This window comes from Orbicella faveolata, unplaced genomic scaffold (genome assembly GCF_042242905.1).
Source record: "Orbicella faveolata isolate gen_17 unplaced genomic scaffold, um_ofav_v1 contig_46, whole genome shotgun sequence".
NCBI lineage: Eukaryota > Metazoa > Cnidaria > Anthozoa > Scleractinia > Merulinidae > Orbicella > Orbicella faveolata.
Genome location: NW_028301576.1, coordinates 19,254,482 through 19,278,340, shown reverse-complemented (window position 1 = coordinate 19,278,340; position 23,859 = coordinate 19,254,482). Strand labels below are relative to the sequence as shown.

At 39.5% G+C, this 23,859-nt stretch overlaps 2 protein-coding genes across 2 annotated transcripts; one reads left to right on the top strand and one right to left on the bottom strand.

Moving 5' to 3' along the window:
* The first annotated feature begins 44 nt into the window (after nucleotides 1-44).
* LOC110041239 (progestin and adipoQ receptor family member 3-like) lies at nucleotides 45-8,738 on the top strand. The gene is made up of 6 exons (XM_020746521.2): nucleotides 45-495; nucleotides 4,507-4,669; nucleotides 4,956-5,108; nucleotides 7,124-7,321; nucleotides 8,220-8,310; nucleotides 8,507-8,738. The coding sequence occupies exons 1-6, from the start codon at nucleotides 311-313 to the stop codon at nucleotides 8,671-8,673; spliced, it is 957 nt and encodes a 318-aa protein (XP_020602180.2). The 5' UTR covers nucleotides 45-310; the 3' UTR covers nucleotides 8,674-8,738.
* Nucleotides 8,539-22,730, bottom strand: LOC110041262 (uncharacterized). The gene is made up of 13 exons (XM_020746547.2): nucleotides 22,002-22,730; nucleotides 20,733-20,822; nucleotides 19,833-19,919; nucleotides 19,552-19,600; nucleotides 18,277-18,412; nucleotides 17,167-17,235; nucleotides 16,734-16,770; nucleotides 15,711-15,794; nucleotides 15,144-15,194; nucleotides 13,332-13,408; nucleotides 12,611-12,722; nucleotides 11,866-11,941; nucleotides 8,539-11,030 (listed from the first exon to the last, which is right to left on the bottom strand). The coding sequence occupies exons 1-13, from the start codon at nucleotides 22,404-22,406 to the stop codon at nucleotides 9,541-9,543; spliced, it is 2,763 nt and encodes a 920-aa protein (XP_020602206.2). The 5' UTR covers nucleotides 22,407-22,730; the 3' UTR covers nucleotides 8,539-9,540.
* Between the last annotated feature and the right edge of the window lie 1,129 nt (nucleotides 22,731-23,859).

Sequence of the window (23,859 nt, the reverse complement as noted above, 5' to 3'; positions counted from 1 at the left end):
TTGACCAAATTTGGCGATGACCGGAATCGAAGCCAGTCACGAGATCGAGTCACGAGAGAAGCGAAATCTGCGCCCGACAACAACTAACAATTCTCACAATTTTCAGTTTAGTTAGCACTTACAGAGGAATGTTGGTTAGATGGAGTGGCTTCCCAGATCAAATCTATCATCAGGAGCATAACCAATAGCACCCCTGCTTGTTGAACAGTAGACTTAAAAAAAAGGGGAAAAAATATCCCAAAGGATTGACCGATGTTCGATCGAAGTTTATTAATTGGAGAAAATCTCAAGGCTCAAGTTTATTAACGCGATGTCAAGCTTCCAAATAGACTTAAACGAGAGAGGATTTACAACTGATTCCAAAAGTCCTTTTCTTCTGGAATCTAAAGTTGTAAAACTCTATGATTACCATGATGTTCCATATTTTCTTCGCGGGAACCCATACATCACTTCAGGGTATCGAGCATTTCTGTCCGTCAGAATGTGCATGAAAAGGTAAGGGATTTTATTAGTGTAGCGGCTAACAGCTTCAATAGTTCACTTGGTGATACAAACATGAAATTTGGCAGGAATATTCTAAATTGTCTATTCTTTCATTCTAGTCGATTAGCCACCTGAAATTCGCATTAACAAGAGTTTTTTTCAAAATGGCTAAAAATGGGAACGATGTGATAAAATGGCAGCCATTTTAAGTAATATCCTTACTTCCAACTCATCTTGAATACATACATACATACTTTATTGACTTTCCCTTTAGAGGCTTTTCAAAGACAATACAATAATAATTTAAAACTACTTAAAAACTCTAAGATTCATTAAGATTAATTAACTAGAATTAGGAATCTATAAAATCCTTAATAAGTTTACGAATAAAAATTAGAGCAGTTTATTACTCCCTCATTACAACGTTTTACTGCTAGCATCCTTTAGATACAATTGACTATTCCATACATCTTTCAGTTTCTGAAAATGGCCAAACAATTCTAAAGAATTCTTTCTTTAACAGGCGCTCATGATCTCATAGTACTGTTATATACAGGTTACATTATGTGCCTATCCAGTATTCAGTACGGTAATTCAATACGCCCAGCAGTTTCTTAGCTGGGTAATTCCCAAACAATTTTTTTTAAAACTACCTCTGATCACGTATAAGTTTCAAATACACAAGTTACATTACATGCCTACTTCAACCAAATTCTGATATTCAGGACAGCAATTCACTACGCCCAGCAGTTTCTAGCTGGCTAATTCAAAAACAGCTTTTCAAACAAGCTTTTGATTTCATAACAGTGTCAAATAGTGCTGCTATACAATTTACATTGCATGCCTACTATAGTCGATGACCAGGTGGAGCTACTTTTCACACAAGCAGCTACGCAAAGCTGTACAGTTCAGCCCAGAAGGAAGACATTTGCACCTTCCACAACAGTCCTTCCTGCAGTCACATCTGGTTAGTTCTCGACACCTTGCAGCAACTGATAGAATGTCAGTCCAAAGTATCTGCCACGTGTCACCTCGCCTACTCCACCCCAATCAGCTGGACTTTTTGTGACAGGTTGAGGGAGAGTGGCTTGACCCCAGATAATCCTTCCTTGGTAGGCAGCATGCTCTGAATGTAGCTTGAGGGCAGACTGAGGTTGTATTGCATCATACGGCCTCTGTTTGTGAGTGAAGAAATTCAGTCTTGCATCGTTCACACTTGTATCTGCACTGGACCTGTCATATATGACCACAACAAACTGCTCTAAACTCTGCAGATCAGTGTCGTCAAGAGATGTCACACACTGACTGAGTTTGGTGAAGGTGGTCAAGACCCCTTCACACTCATTCCATGTTTGCCATGCAGACTTCTTTCCTTAGCCACGGAAAGCAGACACAGTGTCGCATCACGTGAAAGAATGGGAGTCCACTGGCTTTCTCTGGACCGATTGTGTTTACCAGTTCGTGCACTGGAATCAATCGAAAATTTCCTCCTTGGCCAAATGCAATCCACACTTTTTCAAGACCAGGCTCGTTTAAGGATTTCTTGACAGATATGGCAATAACTACCACATCGATCCGTGTCGTTTGCCTAAATCATTAAAGCCTTAGTGCAGTCCATTGCCGCATGTCATACGTGCACAAAAATACGTGGGTCTGCCTCTTTGTGCATACATGGTGCTAAATCTTCTAACGCAATTACGCGATTGCAACAGAGGTATTCCAAGCACGGAATGTCTGCTTCGGACAACCGGTCCGCAAGAAAATGGAAAAGTTCAGTCTTGTTGTTATCTCTCAGAAAGTTTGTCCAATTTTGGGGAGTCTTGCTGGTTGGTGTAACCCTTCTTCGTATCCCTTTGCCCCTTTTGGATCGTGCCTCTACTTTCAGGCTGGACTCCTTATACACATCAAACACAATGTCAACTCTTTGGTACTTGGTAGAATAAGATCTAACTCTTGGAAGGATGTCCTCATTGGCGTAGTCATCAAATGTCTTTGACATACGTGGGGGTTGAGAGTTGACAAGAGCTCCGTGATCCATCTATGATGATTGCATCTGCCTCTGGTTCTGTGTTTGGCATCAAAGTCTTAGACTCAAGTATCTCAACCAATTGCGATTTCTGGCATGTGTGAAGTTTCCCACTGTCACTGAGGGAAGCTGGAGCTGACCGGTTTTCGTGCTGGAAGAAATCATGCAAATCACACTGTCTGCTTTGACATGAAATGAAAAGTTGGGAAAATAAGTGACAGTCCTCTTTCAGTGTCCTCTCCTTGGAACTGGCGGCACTGGAAATTACCTCTTGCTTGAAGAAAGTGATCTTGTCTTTCTATTTGATGAAACAAGGTGTGCTCTTCTTTCTTCAGTCCTTCAATGAAGGATTAGAACTGATCTTTGCCTCTACTATAGTAAGTAGCAACAAGTCTTGAATTAGCTGGATCGGCAATGTCCTTACCTTTTTGTCTAATACAAGGAGGTCTCCGGACTCTTCTTCAAGAGGATTGCCCGTTTCTTTAAATACTGTGAATAGCTTTTCCACTTTCTCAGACTGCTATTTGAGCACTTCCGCCTTGTTCGTGATGCTTGCTACTGATTGTTGTATCTTAAGTTCCCACAACGTCTTCGTAGTGAGCGACTTGGTAGCTCACCTCTGGTCCAGCTATCATCCACCTCCAGAGTGCTGTAGGGTCCTCTGTCAAGCCTATTGCTCCTCCATCATCCTTGATGACTGCATTGTTTTGTTCGTGGGCTTGGTCGATTGCAATTGACGAGAATTCTTTGCAAGATTTGTGCTACTTCTGGATGTTGTTGATCGATGGTCATCATATCTCCGAGGTGAATTTAAAGCCACCACACATAATTCACATTGTTGGCTTCTCTAAATGAACGAACCAATGTTAGAATGGTTAGCTCTAGAGCTAAAATGAAATGCGAACTGTGGACTTTCGAGTGTTCGTTTCTTACACCACTCTTCGAAATCAAGAACACCTTGTGGACTTTAAGATGTATCTCTGCCATAGCTATTATATGCAGCTTGCCGCTGCTTGTATAGACAACATGCTGTGATATGATGTACTTGATGAGATCTGGTAACACTTGAGGCTGACAGATAAGATTCTGAAGTACCAGATGAGGCAACTCCTGCCTCAACAAAAGCACTTGTCCAACCACTGTCCTGAAGTAAAGACTCTATCAATTTCAGGGCAGCCATTTCTATGTGAAGACCTATCTTTGAGATGAATCGTCTGAAAGGTTTACAGTGCAAAAATCTTTAAAACATATGTCAACCTTTTGACCCAAACACAAGTAATATATGAGGGTTAAAACTAAAATCTATTATTGAAATAACCTAAGTACAAAATTCTAAAATACTTATAGACATGCTCCGCTGGCCATGATAAAGGCTGCTCCTTCTGTGACTCTTGATAGCCTGCGGACATTTTTGCCAGCAGCTAACGTTTTCTACTCAGCTATAGTATTTTTTTAGTTTCTCTGCTCGACAATGAACTTTTGTACTCCAACATCATCAACTTCTCCTGTATAACACTGCGAATTAATTCTATACCTAGAGTTAATGGCGGCCATGTTGAGATAAAGACCACCTATTTAGTAAATTGTTAAAAAAAAGTGTTATACCGCCAAATTTGAAGTGGCTAATCGATCAGAAAGAAAGAATACTTAATTTAGAACATTTCTGTGAAATTTCATGCTTGTATCACTAAGTGAACAATTTTGCAAAAAAAATGATGTTAGCCGCTACACTATATCACATATTTGCGATTTCTTATTATACTTGCCATTCTGATTCATTGTTTTCATTTTTGAAAAAAAAAAAAAAAAGAGTGTGTGCTATGTTTTCAAGGTTTCTTTGGGGGAAAGAGGAGGGGGGGCGGGGGTATGGTGGGCATACCATCGCGGGGTGGGAGTGAAGGGTGTATTATCGGAACGGGAGAATCATTTCAAAGCGCACTTGTTGGGATTTTGGAGGTATGGTGGTGATAGAACTAATTTCTTGTTATTATTTTCAGCCTCTTTGTGTTGTCCAATGAATCCATCAACATCTGGTCTCATTTAGTTGGATTTTTGTATTTTTTTTACCTCCTTCTTGTTGACAACTTGGTCAGAATTCCAGATCACAATGGCACTTTCTCTGATCATGCCGTACTGACTTCTCTACTCATCGGTTACATGGTGAGATATAAATCTGATAATTTCTAACCAAACAATAACATAATGTACTCAACACCTTAGAGGCACGGCGGCCTAACGGTAAGTGCACTGCACTCCAGACCCTGCAAAATAGTGTTTTTTTAAATCTTGATTTCCATGGCACACTTCTGGATGCAAATAATACATTCCATGGTTTTCATGTTTCATTTGCGATAACTATAGACAACCGCAATTAGTCGTGAATGATCTACCTTTCACTGGTTATGTACCATGACTGACTATAAAATTTTATTCACCCTTCTTTTAGATTTCCATGTTTTTTTCTGCCTTCTACCATTTGTTTTGCTGTCACTCTGAGAAAATGTTTCACCTTTGGCTGTCGCTGGATCTGGCTGGTATCTCACTTGGTGTATGTGCTTGTTACATTCCTGCAGTGTACTACGCATTCTACTGTCATGCAGTAAGTACGTGTATACCTAGTGTAATTGCTTTAGAGTCTTATCTTCCTGTAGCTACCACTTCTCAGCTCACTATTGTTGAATTAAGGTACAATGAGATTTTGAACAAATGCTAAAATAGGAAAATTTAATTTATAGAAGAATCCAAGGTTATACCTGAAAGTGGTTTTGAGAATGTCAGAGGAATTTAGAAAATGTGAGCTAAATTTCTCAAGCTCTCAGATTGTTTTGTGGCAGTATCATATGGCTTTAGCTTTATAAAATAATATTAAAATGCTTAATGTGATATTAATTCATTAAAAGCATGCAGAACAGGATAAACACTTCTGATAAAAATAGCATTTCAATCATTCAGTCATGCACAGAATCTAAACAGTAAAACAATGGGCTGTGACTAAAAGTGGGACGGGGACTTGGGGACTGGGACATGGGACTTGGGATGCGGGGACGTGGCGACGTGGGGACGCGGGGACTCGGGGACTTGGGGATGCGCGGACGTGGGACGCGAGCACGCGCGGGGACTAGAGGATGTAGGACGTAGGGACTTGAGGATGTGATAAACAAACAACACCTGATTTTTGCACTGAATTTGTAAAATACAATTTTCGGCAGTCAAGTGAAAGGTAATCTAATATGCTGGAGAGTTTGTCAGCAGACCAGTAGCTCATGATTTCCAGCATATATTAGGGACCAGCACCGACGACGACGAGCTCAGAGGACGACAACCGGAAGTAAAATTTCCCCTTACCATGCTACTATGCATGCTTGACTCGTTGTCCTTGTGAAGTTCAGGACGTCAAAACGTCAGGTTTGCCGTCCTGAGCGAACATGAGTATGTATTAATCTATTTACGCAGTGTTTCAGCCAGAAAATTTATATCAAACTATTGAAATGAAATTTGGTTATTTATTTAACCTCTTAGCTTTGTATTAACTAGATTTTACGGCGGGTTTGATGTAGAAATCGTTGGTAATAACATTATTTTGGGTTTGTCAATTTGTCCGTTGTGAAATTTGCTTGTCAGCGAAAGTAGAAAATTAAATGAATTCAGAAATTGAAAAATGACTCTTTCTTTCATTTTCTTCTGGTTCCTATCTACATGTAGGCTTTCGCTTATGTTTTTAGGATAGAATATTATACTGTGAAGGTCATTTTAGATTATATCGGCCCGAAAATTTTGCATCATTTATCTCTTCGCATGAAAACCTGTTATGTTCGTCCTATGAGAAATCGAGATTTTTCGACATAAATTCCTCATGTAAGACCGAAAGTTCGTTGTCATCAATAGTACCGTTTTTGTAGCTCAAGCGAAACTGGTCGTGGAGCTCGTGAAAGGAAGACATGACAAAATTTTTTGATAGTTTTAGGTCGATGTTCGCAAGGACTCAGCTCTATTTACATGTACTTGGACTTGGTTTTCACGCTGTGAATGACGTCCTCGACCCAGTCCTACAGCAGTTTTAATCATCGTCGTCTCATTCATCATCGGTGCTTAAGGTCCCTATTACTTTTCACTTGACCGCCAAAAAAAATTGTATTTTACAAATTCAGTGCAAGAATCAGGTGCTGTTTGTTTATCACGTCCTCCAGTCCCTACGTCCCACGTCCTCCAGTCCCCACCCGTGCTCGCGTCCCTACGTCACCACGTCCCAGTCCCCAAGTCCCCATCCCACTTTTAGTCACAGCCAAAATAATGCTGCAAAAAACTGTCATGATGAAAAAGCTTTAACAAAGCAAGCAAAAAACAATTATCTGCTAAGACATACAGTCAGATTTCCTGACCATATTCTAGGGTTAACTTGTTTTTAGGCTAATCTGCTTCCCAGCCATGTGAGTTTATAGTCTGAAGATATAGAGGAGGGAGGAAAACCAAAGAACCTATTAAAAACCAGCAATGAACTCAACCCAATCACAACATCGGGTTGTTTGTAAGATCATGGTACACCTACCTTGAGCATTAAAGCTTCCTACATCTGTTAATAAATATTATAAGATTATTATTCTTTTATGTTTGCAGACCTGGAGAGGCTTCTATCTGGGTGGCGTGATTTTCCTAACTCTAGTTTCACTGGCACTTCAATTTCATCCTTCTTTCCTTACATCACGCTGGGCTATCAAAAGGCTTCTTCTGTTCAGTAGCTTGGTTGCATATGGTGTGGGTCCTTCACTTCACTGGGTGTTGCTGCTTGGTGGATGGAGTGACTACACTGTGAGGGTATGTGTTGAACTGTAACATAACATGTTCGTCTTTGGCTGGGTTGTTCAAAGCCTGATTAAGCTCACCCCTGATTAGCTAGAATTTTGATTTTTGTCTAACGCTTGTCCTTCTGTTTTGAGTTGGATTAATCTGAAACTACACAACACAAGCAGTGAAAAACATTTTTTTTACATAAAATGATACTTCGTTTTATATATAATCCTCGCTTAGCGTTAACCGGCTTTCAAACAACCCAGCCCCGCTATTGTCTTTCTCTCAACCGGCTTATTTTATAATTAGGTGCTACCCGCTGCTTAGCAACAACTTCTCCCTGAAAAAAGAAAAAAAAGCTCTGTTTCCTGTAGGAATTTCCAGTGACCTTCATTGATGCTATCGCATACATCTCACTAATTTTCCGTAGGAATGCCAACATGCTTTCTTTACATGGAGTCATGTGGAAGCACAGATGTCCAGTATATTACAAAAAAACGGGAATGCAAGCTTTGTACTGTTCTGTTGTTAGCGAGTCATTTAATAGACCAATTTCGATATATTAAAATTCAACCTAAAACAATAGATCTAAGTATGAGGCTCTGGGGAATACCTACAGAGTTTGTTGGGTTTATTTCCCAGAGCCTCATGCTGAGGTCTATAGTGTTAGGCTGAATTTTAATATAATGAAATTGATTTATTGGGCTGTAATTCTATCATCAAGAGCAGTTTTCAAATGAGTGTTGTAAAATCAAAACCAAACCAATTACTTACATGTACCAATTAGATATTAAGTAATCTCAAACCATAGTAAAACCAAACCCAACAAAATTGCCTGATTACTTTTGAGACTCAACTGAAAATTGCCCTAAGGCAATTCTTCATTTGGCTTAACAAGTGAGTAACAATATATTTTATCTTTCAGCTATTTATACCAAAGGTGGCTGTGATGTACTTGCTTGGAGTGTTGGCATTAGGATTTTATGCATTGAAAATACCAGAACGTTATTTCCCAGGTAGTGATTGTGTTGTACTCTAAAATTCTGAAACTGAGCTGGTGCTTACATGTACATGTACACTGTATTCAGATTTTTTTCTGTCCAAGAAAATTATCACTTTTGGCAAATGCTTCTAAAACTGTTATAATAATGATGAATGTTATTTACGTAAGTTGCAAATGATTATAAGTAGTGTATATTTTTTCTTCTGCAGGTAAACTCAACTACATAGGATCTAGTCATCAATGGTGGCATCTATTTATTTTATTAGCTTTTTACTGGTGGCACAGATCAAATGTCATCTACATGAAGTATAGACTGAAGTATCAGTGTTCAACGCATTATGAACTTCCATCTTCTGACGTGCCTTTTGAACTTTAATATTCCCATATATTTTTGTAATTATAAACATACTGAAAAATAAACTAATATACTTTCAATAAAAACTTTTCTTGTTGTTTTTCGTGTTGTTTATCTGCGAAACCATCCTGAATTTGTTTCTTGAGATTGAATGCTAACAAGGCTAATACAAGCCATAATCCCCTCTATGACCCCAAAGAGTGTTACCTAGTCTGCCCTGTCTTTCACTCTTTATGAGGACGGCTCTGAATAACTTCACTTCACCAAAGATCTACAGTATAATTATGTATACTATTGATCCCAGTCAAGCACTGCTGGTTTCAGCCGCTGAATAAAAACAAAAGTGACCAGATGATTACAAACATCTTTTGGCTACAGTTTGCAGCACAGCTGTTGCAAATTCCTCAAAAGTGGCAAGTTCGAGGCAAATCTTATCCATGCAATGAATTTTGCATCAGTCAAACTCTTCTCTGTAACACATCTTGAATTGTATCTTGCTTGAAAGTGAGAAACTCAACAAACTTGCAAACAAACTGTGAAGCACCTTCCCTGACGATGAGATTCACTCATCACATGATCATGACATTCATCATCACATGATCACTTTTTCTGAATCCCTGAATGAAACTAACAGTGCATGTAATGACCCGAAAAAAACAAAAGCAATTTCAACAGACGTCTGGGATCATTAGTATCATTATTATAATAATTATTATTATCATTATCTTTTGTTTGTGCACAAAAAAAAATTAGTAGACACATAGTCCACAATGCATCAGTACTCTTTTAAAGATTTCCTTGTTTGGCTGCCATCTCTATCTTACTCTTTAACACTGTTTTACAGTTTTACTTGTGATAAAACTGAGTTAATTTCAAGTTACACCTAACTCAGGAGTCATCTGTTACTGAAGAAATAGAGTGGAGACTGGCCAACCTTTGCTTTGCACTGAATTGCTTCCCAAGCCGTTTTGACAGTGGAGCAGGCATGTAATCATCAAATGGAGAGGCAGTGTTTTCTTTCCAAGACTCGTATTCTTGGAATTTACCAACACTTTCACAGGAAGAAATTTCATCAACACTGTCACAGTTTTCTTCCTCGTGAGAATCAATTGCTTGCATGGAGGGCTGGAAACTGTTGTCTAAGATTGTATTTGCTGGTTCTAGGACTTTCCTTGTAGCTTTTGTAAGTTCTTCCTTGTTTTTCTTAGCACCAAGGTTGGCATCTCCTTTGAATGAGCTTGTATTTGACTTTGCACATGAAACATCCTGCAAAATACTTGCCAAACAACCTTTACTATTTGTTATAACTTCTCTACCATTTTCTGCGAGGACACTGGTGCAGTCAGTATCACAAGGAAACCCCAATTTGGCATGCTGCAGTGGTGTGTGAAGGAATTTAACCATCTCTGAAGAATCAAAAACATCATGCAATTTGTTCCTTGAAATAGTGCCACCGAGCCTCGTGTCACATGTTTTTGTTCCACCCTCCAACTTCGTTGAGCAAGAAGACTGTTTTATTACAAAAGATTTGTCATCAACTTCTTCATCACTGGACCCAAAGATCTCGATAAGATCAGCATCACTTAGCTTTGACTTTGACGGTTTCTCATTCTGCCTTTGGGTACTCGTAGGACTCTTTCCATGACCCTTGTTGTTGTCTCTAGTCATGACAACTCTTTGAATTCCAGTGCACGGAATGGGTTTTAATTCTTCTAATTTCTTTCTTTCAAGTGATGTCACTGGCCATTCAATAGGCTTATCATTGTTACTGTTCACGTTTCGACTATCATAGTTATAATAATCATCAGTATTAACGCACTCTAACACACGCTTTAGATCTGGGATAGCTTCAACACCCTTCACAGATGAAGTAGCTAATGTTTGAGACTTCTCATTAATCTCAGGCTCATTGTCATGATGCACACTATACATGTATCCTAGACCTTCTGTCTGTAAAGGCTTTAAGTCCCACTGAATGTCATCATCATTGTGATCATCATCACTATCATCACCAACACAACCATCCTCCTCATCATCATCATCACCATCATCAGTCCTTGGGCTACCAATAGCAGCAACTGAAAATTTCCTTTTCATATCATTCCTCATTGCAGAAGGACTTGATTTCTGGATGCCACATGATGAGTGACCATTACTATTTGATGGAAGTATGGAATCAATAATGTCTTGCAGAGATTCATCATTGGAATACTCAGAGACGGCACCTTCTGCAAAATGGTTTTCATTTTGTGCCATGCTAATGTGGCTTTGTTCAGATGACTGATACACACTTAAATCTTCCAGTTGCTTTGAGAGAAATTCCACCTCATTTTCGTAGTCATCAGACACTGATGGGAGCTTGGCAGTTTGCTTCTTTTCTGTAATGAACACAATGATCACAGGTGTTGTTATCAGTGATATTCATACATACTGGCACTAACTTGTTTCTTTGCTTCACATAGTTGTGTGTAGGGACTGGACGACCTGCTTCCAGTACAGTGTACATTCAAACTGATATTACCGGTGTATAGCACTGTCTATATCTGGAACAGGCCAAAGATGCATTGGGCCAAGTGGTCCATATCACCTGAGCTTATTGTAGTTTTTGTAGAATTACTATTAACTGGCTAACAGTATTTCTACTCACCCCACCCCCTTTTGCTGGGTGAGATGGTAAGTCCATCACAGGGTTACCATCAGCATTAATAAAATAATGAAATTATTCTCCAGTGCCAAATGGAGATAGGCACTTTGGGAGTAAAGTGCAAACAACACAAGCACACAACACAATGACCACAGCCATGGCTTGAACCCAAACCACTTCATCTGGAGTTAACAACTAGCCTACTACACCAGATCTCTTATCAAATCAGGACATAGACTCAGAACTATCTAATGATATCTTAGAATGGCACCCACAAGGAATGAAGAGCTGTATGAAGACAGTGGGCCTGAACCTGCCTCCTCTAGAAAGACTTTTCTTTTTTCTTAGTGTAAAGAGTGATTGGGAGACTGGGATTGAGCAAGAAAGTGTGAGCTGGATCTGGTAGAAAGTGAGGAGCATGCACGACTTGGCACTAGTTAATTATTATATTTTTGCTATCGTGCAGGCAACTGGGGCAAAGACAGGGACTAAACAAAGATTTACACTAAAGGAGTTAAAGTAAAGCTCTTGTGGAGCTCAGTGTAACGAGGAATATTCTGCTCACTTACTTGATTTTTTAGACAACTTTGCCGCTTCTCTGTTATTAAACTCTTCAACAAGGTCAGGGTATACTTTAGCAAAGAGCTGCAAAATGTAAAATAGAAGCTTAAGATGCACATTGAGTCTTTGAATGAGTTGACTAAAGAAAGCAAGTCAGCTACAGGGATGTACAAAATGTGCCTGCAGTATTCAACTTAAATCCAGTTTTGACAAAATGTTACTGAAAATACTTTATAGAACTCTTCTAGTGAAGCATGTGATTATCTGTCAGGAGAGTAGTCCTAGGCATGAACTTAAGAGGAAAAATTATAGTCTTTCCTTTCCACTTGAACTATTAATTGCCTCAAAACACCCCCTGGAGCCTATACCAAATAGAGGACTAGACATTCCTACAAATGCAACTCTGTTTATTTTTCAACTTAAGTTGATACAACTAATAAGGTGTTGAAACCCTCTGCTACAATAACCGTGTATGACAATTAAACTTTCTCTATGTTGGATCAAAGTTGATTGTGACCAGTCAAAAAATGGTCAAATAATGTGTAAAAGGGCAAATTTACTTTGCTTTATTTCGGCTGGTCAACACAAGCCCTCTTCAGGTTTATTGAAGGAAAACTTTTGAGAGGTCTGCTAAGACGACTGACAGCAGTGAAACTCAAAACCATTGATTGAGCAGTAAATAATCTTAACAAGAAGTAACTTTGACATTCAATTTACACGTCACAATTAGATGATCATAATAATTTTAATTACCTCTCTGGTTTCAATGGTCACAAAAAATGTGGGGCATGTTTCACCAAGTTGTACATTTTGCCACTCGACTTCATAACATTCTATCTTCTGCTGGATTCGAGCTTTCACTATCCTAAAACAATGAAAACCATACCTTCAGAATGACTGTACAAAATACTGGGATCATGTGTGCTAAAGGCTTCACCGATCGACTCTGGATCGATACTCTCGATCAATACCCTCGATCAACATCTCGATCAGTAATCAATCAACATCCCGATCGATACTTGGTCGACACTTGATCGACACTTGATCAACAGTCGGTCAATAGTCGGCTGAGTGTTGACCAACTCATATGCATCGATCGAAAATTAGTCGACTGTCAACTGACTGTCAACAAAGATGTCGATAGAGTGTTGATTGAGTGTCAACTGAGGTGTCAATGAAGTGTCAATTGAGTGTTGATCAAGAATATCGATCAAGGGTATCGGTTGACACTTGACCGCGGATGCCTGTAGTACTCATTCATGATCCCTGTATTGTTTCCCCCAAGACTAAAAAAGTCAAGTCAAGGAACACAAATCAGGCTGTCCCAAAAGACTGGAGGTGACGTGGCAATTTTGTGGGAAACTAAATTTTTCTCTCAAGACAAGTCAAGTCAAGTCATCTTTATTTAAGCAGAGTAGCCCCAATGTCATAGCCTGTATCGCAGATGCTCCATACAGGGTAAAATTTTCAATACCTCTCTGGCTGAACAAGCGTTGTGGTGCAATGTTGCAGTGATGATGTCATTTGCCAATATGTGATCAGTAGCAGAACCTAGGAAAAGAGTAGGGACAATTCATTGACAGGAATTTTTTACAAAAGCAATGCAAATAATGAATGTTTTGTCAGGTGCTAATGATGGGGAAATTGTTTTTTCTTAGTTATAGAATTGGCCACTTCAAGGAGATTAGGATCATGTGTACTAAAGGCATCCCCAGTCAAGTATTAATCGATACCCTCAGCTGATACCTTTGATCGACCCTCAATCGACCCACCATCGACATCTTGATCAACACCCGATCGACATCTCCATCGATACTCGGTCAACACATGATCAACATCTCAGTGGACAGTCGGTTAAGAGTCAGCTAATTTTGGCAGACATGCCATCAAATGTCAATTGATACCTATGACTTGGTTGACATTGTGCCAACTATTGACCTGTCAATCAAGATGTTGATCAAGTGTCCATCGAGGGTTAAACAAGGGTATCGATCAACACCTGACGGCAGATGCCTTTAGTACACATAAGAAAAAACAGTTCCACGAGTTAGCGGGGATTCGAGTTATCGGGTCGATTGATACCTGCCATGTTAATAATTGATAGTTCACCGATTTGTCAGCACTTCATTATAGAACATGGTGCAAATAAAAGTTATCTCGTCAGAAATGCTTTGTACTTTTTATAACATTCAGCGCTGTAGCACTGTTTCATCCAGTATGACTCACAAGATTGGGCAATGACTGTCAAATATGTGAAAGGTCGGTTGCAATTGCATTAATTAAAATCGAATTGCTGTGGTGTTAGTTTTGAGTGTTTTTTAACGATTAAACGACCACAAAAGCTAATGGGATCACATCCATGGTGAGTTGCATGAACCAGAATTCAAGTTATCAGAGTAAATTTTTATCAAGGGAAATGAAATTTAGTTCAAGTTAGCGGGGAATTCGAGTTATCCGAGTTCGAGTTAACCGAGTTAAAATGAGTGGGGTCAAATCCAAGGGAAATCAAATGGGACTTGGTTGGAGTTAGTGGGAGAGTTCAAGTAATCCGAGTTCGAGTTACCGGGGTTCTACTGTATTACAAACATTCTAAGTTGCGGCACTATTGATAGTTTTAAGGCGGAAGTAGCTTTCAGATCTACCAAGAGTAGTCTTGTGATGGTAGTGTGGCTTTGAGGTGGAAGTGCACTTTTAGGTGGATAATAATAAACTTTTGTGGTGCAGTGCACACGTAGTTTTGGGTGAGAGAGGCACCCCTCTGATGTAGAAGTGAAGTGATGACAGTGAGGAAGTAGTACTTGCATTTTAGAGGTGAAAAATTTGTTTTCACAGACAGGTGGAAGTGCGCTTATGAGGTGCAGGCTTTTGTGTGGTTTAAAGTGGAGGAGCAGTTCTGTGGGGGTTAAGTAACTAATAAATTCTATACTCTTTTGTGGAGGGTGAGTTTGTTGTGAAAGTGCAGTTTTGTGTGGAAGTGTTGTTTTGAGCTAGCAGTATACTTTTGAGGGTGACATGGAGAAGTCTAGTCAGTGTAAAAGTTAGTAGTCTTAGGGTGAATAATTCTACAAAATTATTGCAACATAAAGTGTCATCAATTCCATTAAACATGTCACATTGATTTGTAATATTAACAAATATAAAATAATGTAAGTAATATACAAGGCTATATTTTATCTCAGTGCATTGAGTTTTTTATAGATTTGTTTTGTTTTGGGGCAATTGTCTACTTGAATAGCAGCCTTTGCTGAATTGTACTCATGGTGAAAGAAAGATTACATTGCATTACCTTATCTCTGGTGTATTCCTCTGGCCATTCCAGATGCTTAAGACAGAATTCCTTGAAGAATTCACAAGTAAATCACTTTTAGCAAGTTGCATATTATTCCAGTTTTGGCTCCTCTCTCTCTAACACAATGCTATGCTCTTCCAAGAGCATAGCCTTGCATGACGGAGAGAAGGCCAGAACTGGACTAGTTGTACAATTCAAGAATGTAATAAAACAATTTGCTTCTCTACTGATGGCATAGTTGGCAGTGCTTTAAGTCCAGAAGTAGGAAGAACAGAAAGAGCAATCTTGATATTAAAGCTTAAAGGCCACTGTTGGTGACTGAAATTTTAACACCCTTCATAGAAGTTATCAGAGTCAAGTGAAAAAGCTCCCTTTAGCTTTTGTGAGTCTTGTTAAGTTTATTCTTAGATTGTTGAAGATAATTATATAATACGCATGGTAGCTCCTTCACAGAGTCACTCCCTTCCTGTTTGTATGCACCACAGAAACAAGTTGCTAATTAAATAAGAGATGCTCAAAAAGATGTTCAAGACTTAGTAGATTATCATTGCATGTAACAGTCACCTGCAGTCCCTGTAGATCTGGATTGGCAATCTTGAGAGAAACACGTTGAGGGACTACTTTTGGAGTCAGATATTCCTGAATGACCTGATAATCAAAAAGGATGGTGCAAAATACTAACTTAAGAAGTCAGTTTCCAAGCTTGTCACCGAAACAGCAGAAGCTGGTGCCAACAAACCATACAGTATTCTTCCCTGTGTCAAAAGAATCTCATAGTAAGAACAATTTTCTGATGAGAAAAATATTTGCATTAAATCACCTCTGTCAGTGATCGGTGCATTTACGCAGAAGCATATTTTCTGATTTGGGATGCACGGTGGCCTCATGGTTAGTGCATTTGACTCTGGAGCGAGTGGTCTGGGTTCGAGCCCTGGCCGAGGACATTGTGTTGTCTTCTTGGACAAGACACTTCCCTCTCACAGTGCTGCTCTCCACCCAGGTGTATAAATGGATACCGGCAAATTTAATGCTAGGGGATAAACCTGTGATGGACTAGCATCCCATTCAGGGGGGAATAGAAATACTCCTAGCCGCTTCATGCTACTGAAACCTGGATAAGCTTTAGCCTGATGAGCCACTTAGTTCGTATGCAGACTCGTATGCAGACCTACCTACCTACCTACCATATACTTCTGATTTAATCTTATGATTATAATAGCAAGATTAGCCTAGGATTGGGCCTTTAGGGAAGTAAAAATACTGCTATTATATTTTTAAAATCACTTTCTTGATTGAAAGACATGACTGATAGTGAAAACCTTAGCAGATGTCTGCGGTTGCATGATTTGCAGAGCCAGTGAAAATCATATGGCGCACGTTATGGGCACAATATTTCAATTTTTTTCTCTTAGTACACATGACTCTACTGAGGATTTATAAACACTGATCACTGCACATACTTATATGCTGGTTTAACATTGTTAATTGGTAATGCAAACTATTCATTTGGCGACACAAATCACTGCTTTGATAATTCAAAAGGACCTGTCCATTAAAATTTACATGCTTGTATAATTACTATTTTACCTCAGGATGTGGAAAATTCTTGTCTTTTAAAGCTTTGCTGTTGAGCAAGAAATTGACCATTAAATAGACAGAAGACATTATTGGATTAGCACGCTTTTTAGTTCATAAGATTTGCAAACTACAGTGTGCAGTATACCGGGCAGTGGCTCTTACGATCACTCAGATGTATACATTTGTTGTGATTTTAATTTATTTAGTACTTTTTTCCTGGTTTGGCCTTTGTTTGTTTCACGTTACCAGTTTGAAATAAAATTCTCTTTGTCTGAGAACTGGACACAAGGTTGCACACAATATATTGATGCAGATTACTACATGTCTTTTCTACTATCGTCAACAGGCTATCATTTTTTACATAAAACAGAGTACATGTAGGCAAACAAGATGTGCTAAGAGACGTATCTAGCTGTAAACATTCTTAATCTATAACGTTTACCATTTGACAGATTTCTCCACACTTGAAACATTCTCATCTAGTTCTGTCCCTTTAGTCCATTCATAGAACCTTGAATGTAGAACGGAAAACATATTACTAAAATTATAAAATGCGTCTAAATATTTTCATATATAGACAAATGGTATTTAATTCTGGGAGGTCTATTCCCCCTGGATGGGAGACTAGTCCATCACAGCATTACCCCCCTCCCCCACATCCCCCAGCATTAAATTCACTACTACCCATTTATATTCACTACTACCCATTTACCTTACCTTACCTATACACCTGGGTAGAGAGAGGCACTGTGAGAGTAAAGTGTCTTGCCCAAGAACCCAACACAATGTCCCTGACAAGGGCTTGAACCTGGAATGCTTAAATCTGGCGTTGAGCACAATAACCATGAGGCCACCACGCCTCCAAGTCTTAAATTCCAAACAGCTCAAGGTCAATATATGTGATTTTTTAATACACACTATATTCAACATAGTATTAAAATGGTTCAAGTAGCAGAGCACATTTCCATATTAAACCTCACAGGTGTTGTTATGAGCTTTCCAAGACTTATAAGCTTTAAAATCTTCAGTTCATTCTCAAAGACTGGGTCAAATTGGGCATCATGTAAAGAAATAACCATTAATTTAAAAGTCACCGCCAGTATCAAATTCATTAAATGCAGTTCTATGCAATTTAACAGAGTTAACAACAATGAGGGCCTGTGTTTCCATAGTAGTCAGAAGAGCTTTTGATACGTGCATGTACCAGTATTTCATGTGCTCTTGGACTGACACGTGTTGCCAGCCTTCACAGCCATAGCATTAACAGTGAACGTTGTTTTGCATGGGAAAACATCTTCAAGCATTCCCCCTTCCTTTCCTCCCACTTTCCATTGTTACTTCAGTGTGATGGGTCTCTCCCTCCTGCATGGGGGCTCATGCCTCGGTTTCAAGGATTTGCCAGCCATGGGAGCGGTCTTCATCTAGGAGCTGGCTGCCAATAGTGGAGGCTCCTAGATGTCTCAGGCACCCAACCTCTATTAAGCAATGTAGTTGTTAACAGAAATTAAATCTACATGTTTTATTCCCACCCATAGGTAACAGCCAACCTCACCTGTCAATTAAGTTACTCTGATGAACATTTTTCATTAGTCTCATAGAAATTTCTTTTCCAACTCCTGGCACACCTTGAGGGAGATAATCACAGCCAAGAAGGATTCCAAGAGCAACCAGCTTCTGCCTGTTGAGATCTGAAAAAAGGGTTGCACAAACCTTAAGGCTGAAGAAAATTATTTATTAATTAATTAAACCAAATTGGAATTACTGGTAAATATACAAAATGAGCATGATCATTGCCAGCTTGGTTTTTTGGGCTAAAAAACAAAGAGTGCAAGAAGGTCACTTGTTCTAAGTAATTCTCAGTAATAACTGATCACCGACAGTTGTACACAAACTTATCTCAAGACTCAACTTCTGTTGATTAAGTGACATTGTAACTATAACAAATGAATTCGGTCAGCAAGTTATGTAAAATGAAGATCTGGAACAGCTCTTATGAATGATTGGAAAGAGTTTTAAACATTTCCTGAGGCCAGTGTTCTCATGGAGGGAACTTACGTGTAAATTTGACAAGGGTGATCTTCACATCAAATCATGTGATTACCTTTAGGGGGACTCGGGTTCTGAGCTTCCCATTCCCAAAACCCTTTACCCCTTGATCCCATTCCTTGCGGCTTCCCTAATGGTTTCTACATAGTGGTGTTTTTTATTGCAAACTGTTGTGCAACGTAGCAGTTCCTGCCACCTTGGCAATCCCCCTTTCTACCCTCTCTTCTCCTACCTTCCGTATTCATTATGTTTCTGCCCTCTTTATTCCCACGTTTCACACCCCTGCCCCCTATCCCCCCCCCCCCTTCCTTATGTGGGTTTAAATTTGATTCTTGGTACCACTAGGATGTTAAAATTTAGAACAGTCATGTTAAAGGAATATCCTGTTACCATTAAGAATTAAGCCAGAAAGAATGGCATTAATTATTAATAACTACATGTATTAGTAACCCTTTAGGGAGGCCTTCTACTCATTTTAGGGGCTCCTTTCCAAATTCCTGATACTCAACCTTGACACTTTTAAAGGGGCACCCTCTCCTAAGGCTGTGCTCTTCTAAATGGCAGGCAGCCCTCCCTCCCACTTATCTAAATCCTATCCCAGGCAGAAAGCAGGGTGTCCAGCAACATGGTTGTTCAGAAAAATAGGAAAGTAGGAAACTCATGATTGAAAAAGATAGGAAACAATAGGAACTGGACACCCTGAAAAAGGTCCATCTATATGCTGCCAGCAATTTGAATCTATAATGTGACAACTATGATGTCAGATTACTGCAATACATACTTAGCTTGGTCTCAATCTCTTCCATTCTGTAACACTCAACTGATGCATCCTGTAACACAAGAAAAAAACATTAATTTATCTGGAACACATGTCTCCTTATGCAAGGGGTTACAGGCAACATTGTAATGCCCTTTCAAAGATAAAGAAGGCATGAAAACTAGGCAGCACCCATGATTCAAATTGAACCCTCTGACACCTGGTAAGTATGTCTCAGGTAAAATAATAACGTGATATCCGTAAGGTAGCACTGACAATAATTAATTGGTTTGAAGGTATCTTACCTTCCCACTGATACAGAGATCTTTATAGACAGTTCTGGCTCCATATAGGAATGCATCTCCATCATTAGTTATACAGCCATCCACAATCTGCGATTTACATAATTTGTCATTTTTTCAAATGCAGTTAAATGTAATTTAGTTGAGGATGACTTGAGCCAATGCTGGTAAGTGGCCCCTTAAGGACAGCCATGCTCTTTGGGGTCTCATATAGGGCTTACACTGTATGTGTTTCTCTTACCAGCTATGTAAGAAAAGCTGTAACTTATTCTGCAAAATACCTTTGTCTTACCCTTACCACATCAAGAAGAGTTTGATACTACTATAAACCTTCAGCGGGAGGGGTACTTCCTATAATGACCTGAGGCTCTACCCAAAAGGGGACCTTTTCCAGGCTTCAGGTATATAAAAGGGAGGGATTTCACTAGTTGAGGTATATGAAAAGGTAGGGAAATCTATCATTTCGTGATTTTAAAGGGTCTCTAAACAGAAATATATTTCGAACAGATGTCCCTTATGGCTGTAACATTTAATTTATTTTAATAAATTAAAAGCACTACATGAAAATGACTCCTTTTTCGGGGGATATTTTCATAATGCAGCCCAGTTACGAAAGCATTTGAAAGGGGTACCTTTTTCAATAAAAGGTATACATAAGTCAAAGGGGTACCTATTTTGTCAAAATAGTATACAAACGGGTAAGAGGTTGGACCTTGGGGCAGAACCTTCCAGGCTGTATAAAACTTTGTAGAGTATTCCTCCACCCCCCACCACCCACCCACCTCCAGGTCAACATCAAGACAATATCTCTGCCATACACTGTTCAGTAGCTGCTATGTTTCCACTATTCCTGTCACCTGTCTGTTAGGATTGATCATTACAAGCCAAAATTGATCACTCTACCTGGTGGAGATCAAGCCAGGCACAGAGTGCTTCAGCTTCTCCTGCACTCTCAATACACGGCACACCCAAAAGGTTTAACAGAGTACGACACTGGAAATAACATAAAAGTTTTCATCAGTCATACTATCTGCAGCCTCTGGTTTTGGTCATTTAAGAGCTGCCACCCAAGGGATTTTGAATAAGGTGCCCTTGTGCGTGCGCTCGCGTTCACGCTCCTGCATCCCGTGCATACTTTGCAAGGTTCATATCTTTTCCCTAAGCTATATACCTCTTACTAACCGAGTTCGAGGTCCATACTGTAAGTTAGGGACTGAGTTTTTTCCCCTTCGATTTATGGCCCAAGCGCAAAGCGCACAGGTCATAAATCGAAGGGGAAAAAACAAGGATCTGTACCTGACAGTGCGGACCAAGAAGACAAGGTTAGTAAGACATTTATTATATCTCTACTGTGATCCTGACGGGTTCGGAAACGATTTCTGTTCACACGGACGCGGAAAGGCTTCAAATTTCTGACGCACCTCGAAAACAAAACGAGTCAGTTTGAAACTGTTTTTAATTCATTAGTACGCTTTATTACATAATTTAGAGTACACAAAAGTGTTAAACTTTCACTGGCTATAAAAGTTAAGAACACTTAAGTAGCGATAAATCATGAAACAGTTTGGCAACAAAACCAACTTTAAATTTTAGCGGGCCGTTCAGGATAGTAAGGTAAAGGTAAAGTCTGTGTACGAGCCAAGTGGCCCATCGGGCCGGAGCTTATCCCGGTTTCTGTAGCATGAAGGGACTAGGAGTATTTCTACTCCCCCCTGGATGGGATGCTAGTCCATCGCAGGGTTACCCCCGGCATTAAGTTCACCAGTACCCATTTGTACACCTGGGTGGAGAGAGACACTGTGAGAGTAAAGTGTCTTGCCCAAGAACACAACACAATGTCCCCGGCCAGGGCTCGAACCCGGACCGCTCGATCCGGAGTCGAGCACACTAACCATGAGGCCACCGCACCTCCCGTTCAGGATAGTACGGCCCGCTAAATTGACCAATCACAGCGCGCGTACTAACTGAGAGATAATGTAAGTTATTGTAATTTTCTTTGCAAATGTGTATTAAGTGTAGAGTAAATAAAGTATTGCTGTTATTGTTGTTCATGATCAATCAACTCTTCCAGACCTATGGCGGTACTCAGCTGTTCGCATCGTTTTTTCGCAATAAATAAACGTCAAACAGAAGTTTCGATGTAAATCAAACATAAAACAGAATGACATTTACCTCTCTCACCCAGACCGCGAAGTGAGATCGACCAACGCGGGCTCCTGAACCAGCCTTTCCCCTCCAGAACTGCCCACCATTTCTTGCCTGAACCCTCTTGGCGATTGCGTTCCATTTCAATTCAGGTGGTTTACCGTCCACGACAAATACCAGCTTCACTCCAAGCCGCGTCAAGTGAAGCAAACGAAAGAAGAGGTTTCTAAGATGAGGTTTACTGACGTTTTGTTTCAGACCTTTTGCGCATTGCGCCTCGCAAACCCATCCACTTAAATCAACACAAAGTGTCTTGCTGCTAAGCGCAGAGAGGTTCTCCTTTCTCTTAACTGGCTCCAGGATACTCCATAGATGATTTACTCCCATCTGAACTGCCACAAATAATTTGACGAGTACGATTAGACTCCACATTCAACCTCCCGCCATTTTACCGTAAATACATTAGAGTCCAGGCTTTCTCGTTTGATCACATGTCACCACCTTGCACTTAGGTGTGTTGCGTGACAAATTCAGAGCATGCCAAGACCCGGCGTGCCCAGTCGATTATTAAAAACCGATAATCAATATAAGGCTAATATAATCGATATCAATCAATGAAATCGATAATAATTAATGGATTAATATCGGAAATCGATGAACAAAAAAGTTGTGAGTATTGATTTTCATCGATTGCCATCGATATTCATCAATTTTATCGATTTCTCTTGTTTCATTTCAATTTCAGCGAAAACAAAATGGACAAGAGATTTGCTTTGTTCACGATAAAAGAACGGAAATTGTCAAAGAAAATTTATATTAATTGTTGGAGCCCATTTTCCTTTGATCGACTTAATTGCTCTCATTCACGTTTTTTAACTCTGTAGGACGGTAGCATCATACGGTTAATGAAGTATTTAACGTCTCAACATCAACAACAAGTTTATTGTGTCATTAATCGCTTAGCTTTTCATAAAGTCACCTGGACATTACTTAAGTTGATGGTGGTAACTTTTGCTTGAGCTTAACTGAAAGGCAGATTTCATGTGCCTTAACAATCACGTACACCAGTACCTCGAAAAAAAACAACTTGCACATTAAAGACAATAACAAGTTACATATGTACCCAAGCATAAACGCATCCAAGAAACTCAAAAACAAATCGAAAATGAATAATGTAATACGATAATCGGTTTCCTTTCCTTTCTGTCATCAAGGTAAAATATAACAGGGGGGGGGGGGGGGGCATCATCTTAACATTTCTTCTTGAACTTCTTTCAAGACTTGCCAATGACAAGCAATATAATCAATAGCAATTACAAAGATTTGAATTGTGAGTATCAATTTTCATTGATTAATTGAGGAAATCGATAATAATCGATTAATTTTTATCGACTATATTATTCTATTGATTGCCTTCCAATGTTCAATTTTCATTGATTATGCATGCTGGGCAAGAGGAGAGTCGGTGAATTAAATTTTCAAGTGTGACGCAAAGCAAAGTCTGCAACATCTATACAGCAAACTGTTAACATCATGTCCCAACTGTTTTGGGGTTGTACAACATTAAGCTTTGGTTATCCTGAAAATGGGCGATTCCAGAAAATATTCGTACCTATACCAGGACGGCTGTCAGGAATTCAAAGGGTAAAGGGGGCTCTTTGAACTAGTACTGGAATTCCAAAGGTATGGGGGGTGTGCTGCTGCCCTTACAATAAATTGGAAAGCCAAAGGCATGGGAGAGGGGGATTTCAGATCTGGAATTTCCAGAGGGAAAGACAAAGAGTGTGAAATAGCATGTAACCTACCATTTGATTATTCTGTTTGTTTGTTCTTCATTTAATGCACCAAGAAGGAGATTAATACTTGTATGTAGGGCAGGTTTTTG

Excerpts from the sequence above, each read along its gene's own strand:
- LOC110041239 (XM_020746521.2), top strand. The coding sequence starts at position 311 with ATGTCAAGCTTCCAAATAGACTTAAACGAGAGAGGATTTACAACTGAT. Across the intron at positions 496-4,506 it reads GTCAGAATGTGCATGAAAAG|CCTCTTTGTGTTGTCCAATG; the intron begins GTAAGGGATTTT and ends TATTATTTTCAG. Across the intron at positions 4,670-4,955 it reads CTCTACTCATCGGTTACATG|ATTTCCATGTTTTTTTCTGC; the intron begins GTGAGATATAAA and ends CCCTTCTTTTAG.
- LOC110041262 (XM_020746547.2), bottom strand. The coding sequence starts at position 22,406 with ATGTGGAGTCTAATCGTACTCGTCAAATTATTTGTGGCAGTTCAGATG. Across the intron at positions 18,413-19,551 it reads AGAGATTGAGACCAAGCTAA|ATCTCAACAGGCAGAAGCTG; the intron begins GTATGTATTGCA and ends CCCTTTTTTCAG. Across the intron at positions 12,723-13,331 it reads ACGCTTGTTCAGCCAGAGAG|GATAGTGAAAGCTCGAATCC; the intron begins GTATTGAAAATT and ends TCATTGTTTTAG.